Source organism: Lytechinus pictus, chromosome 15 (genome assembly GCF_037042905.1).
Source record: "Lytechinus pictus isolate F3 Inbred chromosome 15, Lp3.0, whole genome shotgun sequence".
Lineage (NCBI taxonomy): Eukaryota > Metazoa > Echinodermata > Echinoidea > Temnopleuroida > Toxopneustidae > Lytechinus > Lytechinus pictus.
Window position 1 is genome coordinate 20947642 of NC_087259.1, and position 15316 is coordinate 20962957.

The 15316-nt window shown below is 34.8% G+C and overlaps 1 protein-coding gene and 1 non-coding gene across 3 annotated transcripts; one reads left to right on the forward strand and one right to left on the reverse strand.

The window, feature by feature from the left end:
- On the reverse strand, positions 1-162 carry LOC129278427 (U1 spliceosomal RNA). The gene has a single exon (XR_008586259.1). It is a non-coding gene; the product is annotated as a U1 spliceosomal RNA (small nuclear RNA).
- A 717-nt stretch (positions 163-879) lies between these two features.
- On the forward strand, positions 880-9405 carry LOC129277885 (uncharacterized). Of its 2 annotated transcripts, XR_010295909.1 has the most exons (3): positions 880-1030; positions 5459-8391; positions 8459-9367. XR_010295909.1 is itself a non-coding variant. In XM_054914065.2 (2 exons), exons 1-2 carry the CDS (start codon positions 1020-1022, stop codon positions 7824-7826), a joined length of 2379 nt encoding a protein of 792 aa, XP_054770040.2. In that variant the 5' UTR covers positions 880-1019; the 3' UTR covers positions 7827-9405. The 2 variants fall into 2 exon arrangements, 1 of the variants encoding a protein (XP_054770040.2); XM_054914065.2 differs by having other exon boundaries at positions 5459-9405.
- Positions 9406-15316: the final 5911 nt, after the last annotated feature.

Consider the following 15316-nt stretch of genomic DNA (forward strand, 5'->3'; position numbering starts at 1 on the left):
TAGGAGATAGCGCGAACGCAGATCTCCGCTACCATAAATTATACGCCCGAGTTCCCCACGTTTGGGGGAATCGCAAGGTTCAGCAAGCCGGAGTGCAATGGCAAGCCTCGCCCTGGGGGTGCATCCTTCTTGATCAATGCGACCCCTGCGCCAGGTAAGTATGCCTGTCAGAGTTTCAGAAAATATAAGTAAGAATAAACGTATTACACTAGTTACGGTTAGTGGTTCATTCAAACTTCGTAAGTTTATCCTTCTTTAATTTATATTTCCGATTATGAACAGACTTGCTATGAAATAGTATTATTTCAAAACATTATCAATAACGATTGTAAATTTTTTGATTGAAAAATATTTTTCAAAATAAGAATAAATTGTAAAAATATGCCAATTTGGTGCACTTCTACTTGGAAAACCTTCGCGCTGGCGACCAGAATATGAATATGCAAGGCAATTAACTTTGACCTATGACGTCAAAATAAAAACCAACCATGCATCATTCAGCGTCGTATTCTTTGAGTAGCTTGTGTATGGCTGTGTACTCGGACTGTGTTCGTTTAAAAAATGATGAAAATAAAATATTTTTAATGTATTTAGATCGATTATTTAACTTTTTTTAATAAACATTGCATTTTTGTATATGATGTTTTCAAACACAATTTCAAATTTCAATTCTCGAAAAAGACATTATTTGTCTTGTCTGAGATCATGCATTTGAAAATCGAATTTTAACCATAATTCTACCTTCTTCGCGATGAAAGCTAAATAAATGAATGCAATTTTTATACATATGCAGTTTAAATTTCTGTGGTATTTAGGCCCAATGATCCGAGTTAGAATCCCAGCAATATACATATTATGTATGTACTATAGCCACTGTACTGAGTAGCACACGATAGCATTGCACAGACGAAAGACAAACGAAAATCAGAAATGGCGACGAATATGTACATGTTGTCATTCAGCATGCATGAAATGGATAAAGCAGATATTGACTGTAGAATCAATTCGTGAACTGATATATGGGAAAGGGGTAAGTATTTGACTTCGTTCTAATAGTATAATATGACCGTATACTACAGGCAAATGTTATAATATCAACCGGAATATCTACCACAAAAATACTAGTACGCGGACATTACAGTCGTGTCCCACAACGTCCGTTCATTGCGCGATATATTTTTCTCGAACGCATACGATTGTAAATGTTGTATTATTATAATGACAACATATAATAAAGGAGCTTATCTTGGTGATTGCATTGTGGGAGGGGTGAGAGTACTTAATGGTAAACTAACACGTATGGTAAAATATGACATTCAACCAATCTTAATATGCCCATGCATTCAATTCAATTCAATTTAATCATTGTTTATTTCGTATACATGTGAGTCATGTTACACAGCCAAAAGGCTGAAATGATTATGTTTACAATAAAATGTTCACAATTAAGTCATACATTGGTAAAAGCAACAATTGCAATTTAAACAGGTACATGTAAGGATTTTGGATGTACATAGATAATAAATATTTTTTAAAGAGCAAGTGTAACTATAAGTATAAGAATTCATTAATCGAGTGAAAAAAATACTTTGATGAATACCGGTATCAGACAATTAAAAATTAAAATAGTAATCAGATTTAAATGGAGACTAAAACAATGACAAAAATTTAAGTTGATTTCAAGGCTATGAAAGTAAAATTTATTCAGAATTTAGTAAATCTATGAAATATGGTATTGCACTTTTTCTAAAACGATCTGTTTTGCATTTTATCTGAGCAAATTAAGTTTGGAAATGAGATTGAGATATTTTTCCTTTTTGGTCGCCGGTTATTACGGAGAGTGTTTTTTTTTAAACAGGGATTTATAGTAAACTCCATACTCATAATCCGGGCTCATAATGTAAGGGGAATGCAAGCCTTGTCTTATTCATGGTATTGCATTGTATAGTATCAGGGAAGTCAAGTGGGAGTTCCCAGTCTCTCAGCTCACTTCCCTTGTATAGTATCATTATTTTATCCATGCGTCGATGTATATCTGTGTGCCATCATGTAGTATTGCTCGATGGTGCATAGAGCAAACATTGCTAACTTAAAGGACAAGTCCACCCTAACAAAGAGTTGATTTGAATAGAAAGAGAAAAATCCAACAAGCATATAGCACTGAAAATTTCATCAAAATCGGATGTAAAATAAGAAAGTTATGACATTTTGAAGTTTCGCTTAATTTCACAAAACAGTTATATGCACTAATGCACATCCTGGCTGGTATGCAAATGAGGAGACTATTTCTTTTGTATTTTATTATATGAAATATTCGAATTTTCTCCTCATTATCAAGTGGTACAACGATTACCATGAACATGTGGAATTAGCATTGTTTAATACTATATGGTTCAGTCAAGTTGGTCCTTATTGTCAAATCTATAGAAAATGAAATATTGTATAATTCAAACAATAAAAAACAAAAGAAATAGTGAGTGATGGACATCATCGACTGAGTCACCTAGTTGTGCATATCACTGTTTTGTGAAAAATGAGCGAAACTTTAAAATGTCATAACTTTCTTATTTTACATCCGATTTTGATGAAATTTTCAGCACTAAACTAGTTTGATTTTTCTTTATTTATTCAAGTTCGCATTTTCCCGGGGTGGACTTGACTTTTAAACATTTTAAAGTATTGCTTAATTTTCACAAAACATTATGATCATCTGGTGACTGATGACATCACTCACTCACTATATTTTATTTTATGGTGTGAAGAAATAGGTTAATTTTCCATTTAGTAGAGTTTGATTTCTCCATGAAAGTATATGAGAAATTACCAGAAGTTGTAAATTGCATGTCTTTTGATGAAAAGTCTTGTATATAGAAATCAATAAATACGAAAGAAACTGTGAATATGTGAGTTTAATGTTATAACTAATTCGTTAGGGTGGATTTAGAGACAAAATTTAACCGAGCTTGGCTTTTTGCCCGATTCCCTCTCATTTCCTTAAATATTTTTCCTGCTTTGTAAGTTGAGATATTGTCTATCACATGATGTAAAATTCCCTCAACGTAGAGACAATTGATAAATCCAATGTCAACGACGATACGTTGTTATAAAATGTTATATTATGTATTTCACAAGAAATAAAATAATAAACTGAACTTGAAATTTAAAAAAAATTGCTTGTACGACCGGTCATTATGATTTGTAAGCATTGCAGTACATAATTATTGTGGAATTGAAACTTTAAAAAAAATTGTCTCAGTGAAAGTAATAGTGATCTGCCGATAGGTCCAGGCATATACGGAGGTGAAACGTAATGGTGCGAGGTAAAACTGGCCGAGTTAAAAAAAATGGCAGAGGTAAAAATTTCAGATGCAAAAATTGGCCGATAAAGATGGCACAGGCAAATCCCTTTGTCTGCAGTAGGTCCATGGTCTATTTTTCTATTTTGGGAATTAATAATCAAATGATATCTAGGGGATTTGCTATGACAATTTGATTGTTTGGGGTGTAAGATCTGCATTTCGAACCACTGCCATTTACCCCCGTCTGCCATTGATTTGATTTGGTGTGATTATTATTCTCATTCCACGAAAACATATACATCTTTAGCAAAATTAATGAGAAAATAATGGAAATAACGTCATTCACTTTTGTTTTTAATAGTAATATAGATTCACGGAAATGAGGAATCTATATTAAAGGTCAAGTCCACCTCAGAAAAATGTTGATTTTAATAAATAAAGGAAAATCAGACAAGCATAATGCTGGAAATTTCATAAAAATCGGATGTAAAATAAGAAAGTTATGACATTTCAAAGTTTCGCTTATTTTTCGCAAAATAGTTATAAGCACAATTTAGTCACATGCAAATGAGAGAATCGATGATGTCCCTCACTCACTATTTCTTTTGTTTTTTATTGTTTGAATTATACATTATCTCTATTTTTGCAGATTTGACAATAAGGACCAACATGACTGAACCATAAAATGTTAAGCAATGGTAATTCAACATGTTCAGGGAGAAATTAAACTTTGTTTCACAGGACAATGAGGAGAAAATTAGAATATTTCGTATTTCATATAATAAAATACAAAAGAAATAGTGAGTGAGTGATGTCATCACTTCCCTCATTTGCATACTGACCGAGATGTGCATATAACTGTTTTGTGAAATTAAGCGAAAATTTAAAATGTCATAACTTTCTTATTTTACATCCGATTTTGATGAAATTTTCAGTGTTATGCTTGTTTGATTTTTCTCTTTTTATTCAAATCAACTTTTTGTTGGAGTGGACTTGTCCTTTAATGAGCATATAACTTGTAAACCCGTTTGTAAACGTATAGGTTTCCAGAAATTAATGATTGAAAATTATATAACGCAATGAAGAAAGATGAATCAAAGTGATGAAGAATATTGTCTATATTACAGTCACATTTATGATATAATTACCCCGCCCATTTTTTTTAACCTCTGCCATTTTTACCCAAGCCATTTTACCTCTGCCATCTTTACCTCTGCCATTTTGTTATGCGAAACCTTTGTGATTGCCATTGTTGTATACATGGTTCGCCACAGTGGCGGATCCGGATGGGGGGCACATCCGGTCCGTCCCCCCCCCCCCTCCCCTTGAGGCCATAAAATATATTTGTAGTGGAAAATATGCATGGTGAAGACCTTTTCATTTTATTGGTTGACATAATGATATATAGCCTTCATTCGGGATTCGGGAGTGAACACCTTTTTATTTTGCTAGTAATTTTTTCCCCGAGAAAATGCCACCTCCTCATGCAGCCCCTGGTTCATATGCCTAACGTATGTAATTTTAAATGCTTTGTTTTCTTTACTATGCGAATAAATCTGTTAATACCAGCATGTTGTCAATAATTATGGAAGTTTTATAAATTATGATCTCTGAATACTGTCAAAGCGCTTCATAATTCAATGAACTACATTTTATTTACGATTGGTTTATGATATTCATGATCTGTTTTATAAACTCAGAAGTGACTTTGAAAAAGAAATGTAAAGTGAACAAAAATGAAAAACTGATTAGAGTGTGACCCAATAGATGAAGGGACACCAATTCTGTTATTTCTGTGAGTGTACAGCCCTTTCCTATGACATTACCAAACGCCTCAATGCAGAAACGAGTTTGTAATGTATGATGAATGAACATTATTTTGAAAGAGCGTTAATACATGATTTTTGATCTTCGATCAGACCGAACATTTTGGGGATGGATGCATGGGTGAGTCTCGACCTTAGAAAAAACATGTAGTTAAAAGATATCTTATCCTCCAACAATATTGTCATCATTGCAAAATTGTATTATTTCTCGTGTTTTTGCATCACTATAAATTATCAAGGTTACCACCATCGTCACTTTCATTGTTTGATAATTATATACCTTAAAATGTAACAAAGTCAAATGTATCTTCGTTTATTTTTCTTTCTATACAGATTTATCAGTTCACCAATAGCAATCATGAGCGTCGTAATATCACCCAAAGTTTCAAAGGACCTCTACGAAGCAGCCCGAGTGGGGGATATTCTGGAAATACGAAGACTGTTACAAGATTTAACGTTTCGGGAAGCAAGGAGAGTTCTAGAACACAGTTCCATCGTGGTCGAACCGGTACTCAACATCGCTGTTCATTTCAAACACGAGAATGTAGTCCGTGATCTTGTGGAATACTTTGGGGTCACTGTCGACGCGAAGTCTGATGAGGAGTCGTCACCTTTGATGCAGAGTGTTCTTGGTGGCAATGTGGGCATTCTTCGTATCATAAGCAAGAAGCTGAAGTATCCCGACCGAGGGTATCCCATACATCGGGTATGTGGAGGAGAAACACCGAATGGCATACAGGTCCTGAAGATTCTTATACACAGTGGAGCCAACATCAATCTGAAGAACCATAAAGGTCTTACTCCTTTGATGATTGTTTGTCAGAAGAGAAATTCACAGGCACAGGACATGGTCAAGATTCTCCTGCAGGGAGGGGCAATGGTAAACATTTCGTCGCCTGATGGCAACACCGCTCTTCATTTTGCTATTCAACAAACGGATGAAATGTTGAAGGAATTGGCTTGGGACAGACTGAATGTGTTGAAGTGGTTGGTGAAAGCCGGAGCAAAGCTGAAGCCGAATAACCTTGGTCTCACACCACTTCATCTTGCTTGCCTCAAAGGCAATGCTGAAACCCTCACGTTCCTTTCGAATAGCTTTTCTGTAGATGATGCCGAGTTGGCTGACTACCATGAACTACTAGCATCTTCTCTGTACTTCAATAAAATCAAACGTGATGGGAAATTCTCTATAATATGCAAAATAAACGAGACCCATTGCAAGGCATTTAAGCACTTGGAGATTGGCATGAAATTGCGAACGTCACACGAGACGCCATTGTGGAAGTTCACCAACCAGATACGAGAGGAGGGGCTTCTCTATCACGTCGAGACACAAACCTTTGAAGAATTACATGCTCTTAAGAATCACGGGGAAGGTCTTCTTGTGGAGTTGATTCTGGCCAGACAAAGGGTTCTTCCCTCAAAGGCATACGAGGATCACCTGATGCCCTTGATCATTGAGTATTACTTATACTTGAAGAACAAACATCACTACAGTCAAGCAATATCGCTATTGACGCACAAGATGCGCCTGCAGCTTCAGTTAACGCAAAGAAAGTTTGAGCACACCATTATCTTTCTTCTCGGATTGTTCCGATCTTATAGACATAGTTCACAATGGGCCCGGAAAGATGATCAGAAAATTGCAGAGGCAGTCATAACTTTCATTGAAGAATGTTATGAAAGCGAGCCATCGGAGAAGCGATTTCTTCTGCGTTGGTTGTATCTCACACAAATGCACCTGTTATATCTATGCCTCTGTAACCCGTCAATTGGCTCTTCAGATATAGAGAATATCCGTGGATTAACCAAGAGGTTTCTATCTGTCACAAGAGCCATCAAAAAGTCAGTACTAGCCACCTATGATCACTGTGAGGATGCATACCTGTTTGGATCGTGTACGAGCGAACCCTTTCGGGCAGTGGTAGGAGACAATTCCCTTCACGTTGCTTGCAGACACATCCCAAAAGATGAATCCAACTCAAATGACGACAGGAACTGTACTTGCAGCTTTGACCACCCAACACGTCTTTCGGCACTCCTTGAAATACTACATTCATGCGGTGAGGATATCAATGCCATAAACTCTGAAGGCAAAACACCATTGAAGGTACTCTTGGATAGGCACTCAACGGCCATGACGGTAGAATGTCGGCTGGCAGTTCAGACGCTTCTGATTGAGGGTGCCGATCCTGACGTGAAAGACAAGCTAGAACAGACCGCTCTCAATTCTGTTCTCGTTGGCTACCTGTCTCCAAGCTGTGACATCACTTGCTACATTGAACTAAAAACTGTCCTGATACTGCTGCTCAAGAGTGGTGCAGATCCGAACGCTCAGGACAAAAGAGGGTATACCCTTCTTCACCACTTAATGGAGATCTACAACCAAGGGGTAGGACAAGGTATCCAGAGTAGCCATCAGACAGCCAGCGATAACAACGGATTCTCTTTTCAAGAATTTGTAGAGATTCTTCAAAGCTTCGGAGGTTCGGCGGATCTCTTTACTCAGAATGGCAGATCTGCCCTTGACATGTGCAAAGATGAAGCCGTAGAAAGCCAGATGAGATTAAGGCTTCTTGACGCCAAGAGAAATTGGATGACTCTAGCACGGATTGCCGGTAGAACAATTCGGTTGCAGAAGGTTCCCTATCGCCAGGTAGCCCCAACGACCCTCGTTCACGTGATAGAATTGAAGACTTGACGTTTCCGGACACAGCAATAATTATGTGCACTCGAATGCAAATATGAACATCAATAAGTATAATGGAAAACAATGTTGCTCCGAAGTATGAAGTATATAGCGGTGAAGTCAAATTGAATAGGTGTAATGGATGCTGAGAAAATAATGTAATGTAAGACTTCTTTAAAATGCGATTTCTTGATGTGCAATATACCCTATTATGATTAAGATAATGATTGTTGAACAATTGCATTCATGTTTTACCATTATGAATTTAAAAGTGGAACAATTAAAAAGGAGATAGTACGAACTGATGGCAAAGAGATTGAAATGGGAGAATGTGAAAGAGTGTGGCTCACGATTACATGGATTAGGGAAAGCTGGTTGAAAATGAAATGATTCAAGAGGTGCTAAAACTCTTGTCCTTGAGACCTGTGCACCTAATGTGAAATCTCGTCATCATAACCTAGCATTAACTTAAAGAAAAAAAATCAAACAATCAACATTGATTAGGCCTACTTGTGACCATCATAACAGATGGATGATTCAATCACTGGGGGATACAGGGGGGGGGCACAGCCGGCCCGTGGCCCCCCCTTTTTTTGAGAGGCATAAGTAAAATGTGTAATGCAAAAATACCGTTAAAACAGAAGTTTGCCCCCCCCCCCCCCTTCAAAAATGAAGACCTTTTTTTCCTCGGGGAAAATGTGCCCCCCTTTTGAAAAATCATGGATCCGTCCCTTGGACTCAATAGTAATCAGCTTTTCAATCCTGATGCTAGTTATTTTATTGATGTACTAAAAGAACCATGGTTATTCAAGAAAATGATATAGTATCTTGAATAGTGTAGAAATTTGATGATTTCATTCAATTTATTTGTTGGTTTAACTTTCTTAATATTACACAGCATCAGTTAATTAAACGATGATAAAATGAGAAGCATATACTGAATTATATTTCACATATCAGTTGTATATTTTTTCTTAAAACTATAATGCACACAAATTATGTTGATGTTGACTGAATCATAATACACAAATTTATCTGTCAAGTATTATAGTTGAGAGTAGAATAATTCATGGATAGTTTCTGCGCTCTATTTAGATGTAATGTTGATTCATGGAAAAATGTGTATATGGTAGAATTGAGCATTCCCTGTTGGAGCTGTTCGTTTCAAAACGTGTAATAAGTTGCGTACCAGAGATATATTCTATATTATATAATTTTTTATTCAGAGGATATTTATATTTTCACCTAACTTTATAGACTGCAGAGCAGGACTCTTTGCTTGATGGCACGCCACATGTATATTATAGTGCTACAGTCAGGTCAATGAAACATCTCCAAATCGACCGATTGGTAAAAACCTAATAGATTTGGTCGGTTTCATTTCATTTCGTTTTGTTTCATATAATTTCGTTTCATTTCATTCTAATTTTAATTTTTATTTCATTTCGTTTCTTTCTATTCCCAACGTTAACAATTGTTTTTATACGTCTTGATAATTGTAAGCAATAAAACAGAGCAGGTGTCCTAAGTACAAAAATATAGTCGACATTATTATAAAAAAAGAAGAAAAAGGTTTAGAATAGAGGTGGCTTCTAAAGAATAAATAGATAAATAGATAAATGAATGAATAAATATATAAGTAAATATTGTTAAACAAATAAATAAAAATTAATATATAAGTAAATAAATATATAAATAAATAAATAAATATATAAATTAATAAATGAATGAATGAATAAATAAATATATAAGTAAATATTGTTAAACAAATAAATAAATATATAAGTAAATAAATAAATAAGTAAATAAATAAATAGATAAATGAATAAATGAATGAATAAATAAATAAATATATAAGTAAATATTGTTAAACAAATAAATAAATATATAAATAAATGAATATATATATATATAATATAAAATGGTCGATTTAGAGTTGGTTTCGTTGGTGTGACTGTAGCACTAGTTATGAATTTCCACTCAGTGCACCGTGTAATAAAATTTTGATCCGTCAGTATAAAATGTTCTGCCCCGACTCGTGTGTAAATATATGATTTAGGGGGGTTTAAAAGAGGTCTAAAACAAGTAGAATAGACGAGTATATATCAATAAAATAGAGAGAAAAAAGAGGGGAGTGAGAATGAAGAGAGAGAGAAGAGAGGAGAGAGAGAGAGAGAAGGGGGCAGTAGTGTAAGTGAGCCAAAACTTTTGTTTTGAGGTGGTCCGTGGCGTAAGGGGCAAGATTTCTTTACAGATGAGAGCGAAGCGAGCGGGCCAAAATTTTAATTTCTTCACTGCAAACCGTGAATTTTGAAAGAATATCAAGAAAAAGATAACAATTTCTATCATATTCTACCCTTTTTCTTCATTTTCTGTCTTTTTCTCCTATTTTACTTCATTATGAAGCTTTTAGGGGGCCATGGCCCCAGTCCCCTAGCTATATATTTGTCCTCCAGTGGGGGTAGAGAGTAGGGAGAAAACAAGGAAATGAGTGAGAGAGGAAATCCATTCAACCATTTAGAAACTTACCGGAATGAAAGAAAACGGGAGGGAGAAATGAAAGGTAAAAAATATAGGAGGGATAAAAAAGGGAAAAGAAAGAGATCTGAGATAAAAGGAAGGAGAGAAAGTAAAACTGCGTAAATATAAAGAATAATAAAAGGGCGACATAAAGGGGTGAAAAGAAGAGGAAAACAAAAAAGGAGAGAGGAAGGAAAGAATATGATTTCTCGAATACCATCTAATATATGGATATGCCAATTTTACAAAAAAGTGTATTGCTTCATTTTTTTAAAATATCTAGCGCCACCTTGATTAAGTCGATCGGAGGCCTACAAATTTAGTGATTTGATAGCAGGAAGCTGTAGTGACAGTGAATAGCTCCTGGACTTTACATAACAAAAATATTATGAAGATATACAATTATTTTAATCACGAAAAATTTCAAAATGCATCCAGTTAAACACATTTTTTTTTTAATCGTATGTTTTATTGACTTCATTATTAAAAAACAAACCCGATCAAATAACGAAAATAATAAGTTCGATAGGCCTATAATGTTTTAGACTTAGAGCATAATAATATGGTGATGAATTGGAAATCATGGTGATTCACTTAAGATATTTACTTTGATTAAATATATTATGCTTTGTCGAACTTAATGTTGAAGTGCCTGCCCGAGCATGTAGCAAGCTAGTACACATAAAAAAATTATTGCAGCTTCTGCTGGAAAATATTAACAAGTTGCTCGTTCGCTATTAAACATTAATTTAGCACAACATTAACCGTCCTACCATAACCAGTACTTCATGTTGAAAAAAGTAGGCCTACTTTATTTTCAGGTAGTAGTTCGTTATGCTCGTCTTTCCTCATGAAATTAATTTCACCAAGTTTATATATTGCGATTATTATTAATTAGAGAAGTCACTCGCTAGCTCATCTGCTTATTTGTATTGAGGCGCATTCACCGTTTTTTGGCACGGTGTCATCATTATGGTGTGTATGTAGACTATTAAACACCCCCTCTTATCATATTCATTAAATCAGTTGGTGAAATTATAGCCGCATTATAGTAAGATGTTGTATTACGGTCATTTTGTGCATGCAATATTTAAGCCTACTATTTGAAATAAAATAAAAACAAAACCGTAAATGAATAGGTACGTGGCCCACGAGCGTGAGCTATCGAAGCTTCTTGAGGGACCTCATTGAATTTGAGAAACAGAGGAGATAATGAAATTGTACTCCTTAATGATCTGAAATATTGGAAAATATAAATACATGCACCCAGGAATTTGCTCTTCCCCATCTCCCCGTCCTCGTCTATGGGTTTTTTGTGCTTATACTTTCACAATACTTCGATCACATGAATTATTTAATTTGGGCTAGATCATTATCTGTTCTAGTTAAAAACAAAAAAGCAATTAAAGCATAATCTGAACAAAAATACAAACAAAAACAAAACAGCAACAACATATTTCGACAAAAAAAGAATATTGACCCGATGGGCGTTATGAGCCACATTTTGAGGGGCAGATATAGCTTATAATATAGGGCCAGATTTCTTAATGAAGATGTGAGTGGCGAAGATGGGGGTAGAATAATATTAAATCCCCCTAATTTTGTGACAGATTTTGACATAATATTAAAAAAATAATGTGTCATAATTTTATATTTTTTTTTGTTCACGTCAGCAATGTGTAAGATATCGTTCAACGCATTCTGATTGGGTATCCTCACATGTAGGTGTCCTTCAGGGAACTAAATTTGGGCCAATTATATTCCTGGCGATGGTCAATGACATTAAGCCATCCTCCAAGAACTCATCTACCTTCAAATACGTTGATGATCTGTCTGTCGTATAGAATGTAGGAACAGTAACCATTATCTGAATTGCAGAAATCTGGGGCCCGTTTCTCAACACCTGGACAAGTTAGTCATATCTTTATCCACCAACAACGGAGTTAGTTCCAATCTTACTAAACCCGTTTCACGAAGGGCTTCCTAACTAGAATCCCTTGATATCAATACTATCGGTAGAAAGAGCAGACGAGACGTAGCCTTAGTCACAAAATAGCATAATTTTTGAAAAGCAAAAATGTGATAAAACTGCAATTATTGTGATTAATTTGGAAATACATCTAATAAAAATAATATCAGAGGCAAAATATGAACCATGCATACTTAAACCATGAAGACTTGAGCATCTAATTGCTGAGAAAATCAAATTATGAATATATCATTTCATGACTAAAAAATCACATGGGGACAATGAGATGGGTATCCCCGGGATAGTAAATTTTGATAGTTTACGAAAGTAAACCACAATTGTTATCTTTGTAAAATAATGATAATTATACGTTTATTTATGGTTCCAAACATCATCAAAATATAGTTTAAATTATTTTTTTTAATTTTTTTACATACCGAAACACACGATTTTACAAATTCTTTGCATAAATTAGAGATAGAATTTATCAAAAATGTTGATAAGTGTTTGAAAACGACGAATACGAGTCCAGTTATGGATGACCTGCCGTGGTAGAATCTTTATCGATTCAATTACTTTACTATTTTAAAATGAGTGGTTTTGTTGCGTTTTACCAACAGTTTTGATAGTTTCTGTGCATAACAATTATTATTGAATGATCTATCACACCTGTTTTGCAATGTAATTTCAACTTCTATGAATGATTACGTAAGATTACAATTTTCAAATTTCGAGGCAATTTTGCATGTCATAGTCTACCCACGTGATGCCACTACGTCATTAAGAAAGAAGTTATGACAGGTTCGGAGGTGTCATAAATATTTAGTGAGGTTGTTGTACCCGATCTTGGTAAAGAGGGCTTCGTGAAACGGTTTTTTTCACTACATATGTATAATTAATTTTGTTTGCAACGGATACAAATATTTATGTTTTATATATGGTATACAATTTGTTTTTGTTTGATGGAAGTGAAATAAATGAATTTGAATTTGAATTTGAATTTGAATTTGTTAGCGGACAAGTAGCTCACTATCTCCGATTTAGTCAAGAAGTTAGACTTATGACGGTGTTGAGAAACGGGCCCCAGGACTATATTCTCACCTGGTGTGAACGCAATCATATGAAAATGAACCCCCTAAAATGTGCACAAATGAATGTTTGCTTTCAAAGGTCCTTCCAAGTGCACCCATCAGTTTATATTGATACCCATGAACTGGCACCTGTTCAATCAACCAAAATTCTGGGTGTCATTATACAAAACAACTTAGAATGGGACCAAAACACAAATGATATAATAAAGAGATCGAACAACAAAATTCACATGCTTAGATTATTGAAACGCCATGGTCTTCCCCAAGATGATTTGTTGACAATATATAGGTGCTATATATTAGACCCGTGCTTGAATATGGAGCTCCTGTATGGAATGGGGGACTCACCAAAGAACAGATCACAAGATTAGAGAGAGTTCAGAAAATGGCTTTAAGGGTAGTTATGGGCACACGCTACTCTACTTACGATACTGTCTTAGTGGAATTGAAACTCCAGTCACTCTCTGATAGAAGGGAAGATTTGAGTTTGAATTTCTTCAGGAAAACTCTACTCAATACAGACCAATTTAAATCGTTTTTCCCTCCAGATAATCCAAGATTGTTGAGACGTAAACCCCTAATCCCTGAGCCGAAATGTAAAACTAAACGCATGCAAAATAGTGCAATATCGTATACTCATTCGTATGCTAAACAATAATCAGAATAAGTGATGAGTGAGTACTTTTCCTTTCTACCTGCTCTTTAGACTTGTCAATCCCTAAATGTTTGTGGTTTCGTGTCTCACCTCCCCCTTTTACTCTTTAATTATATTACCTTTTCTATTTCTCTCTCCTTCCCCGCATTCTGTTTCTACTTCCTTTCTTCCCTCTTCTCTTTTTCCCTTTCTTCTTCATCTTCATCATCTGATTATTTCTATTCTCTCTAGCTTTCGTTTACCCTTGCTTTTTTCACTTTGTATCTCTTTGACTATTTATTCCTTTTCTTTCTCATTATCACTTCAGTCTCTCTTCTTTTCTGTATTCTTCTCCATTCTCCCTCCTTCCTTGCTTTTCACCACTGTTTTTTTTTTCAACACAAACATTATGCACTCTTTTTCTTTTTTCTTACAATGCAATCTTGTACAATACAGACAAATTTTATATTTTTTATCTTCATAGTTTACTAAGTTGGATTCCTAATTATCTATAACTTAAACAAGTTTTTTTAGTAGCCTCGCTACCGTTCTCTCTTGTCCTTCTTTTGTTTCGTTGTATATTTACGTTGTATCCCCCCAATTAAGTTGTTTTTACTATTGATCAGTTACTCCATCTCGTTTATTATGCTATTGTTCTTGTTTTTTTCTCTTTCGCCTTTAATTTTAATTGCTGCTTCGTTTCTTTATCTTTTTGTCCCTTTTCTCCTCACTCTTGTTATTCTGCCTATATCCTTCATCTCTGTGTATTCTTATATTTAATTCAATCCCTAATTGTACACGATCTGGTACTTTTTTGCATAATTTATGCCTCATCCTTTTTCTCATATTTAGTTCTCTGACTCTGTATTTTTTTGTTTTAGTTCTGTGATTCTTGTAATTGACGTTAATATCATATTGAACACATTTTGTCTTGTGATCATTTTTATTTATCTTATGTTATGTATATACCATATTTGTTGCTTTACTGTATTATGTTTTTGTTGTTATATTCCACACTATGCTTATTTCTTATGATTTCGATCTTTAAAAGCTTTTTGTAATTCGGCTCTGTGCTGCGATGGAAGTTTTTATCTTAATAAACCATTTTGAATTGAATTGAATTTTTTTTAGGGGGGTCCATGGCCCTGGCCCCAAATATGAGGGAGATAAGATACAACATATAATAGAAATGTATTGCATCTCATCTCTAGACTATAGCTTACAAGTTATGTCAAATGTGGGAAGTTGCTAGTACTGAATCTGGAGAGAGCGCTGGCGAGCTAGCTAG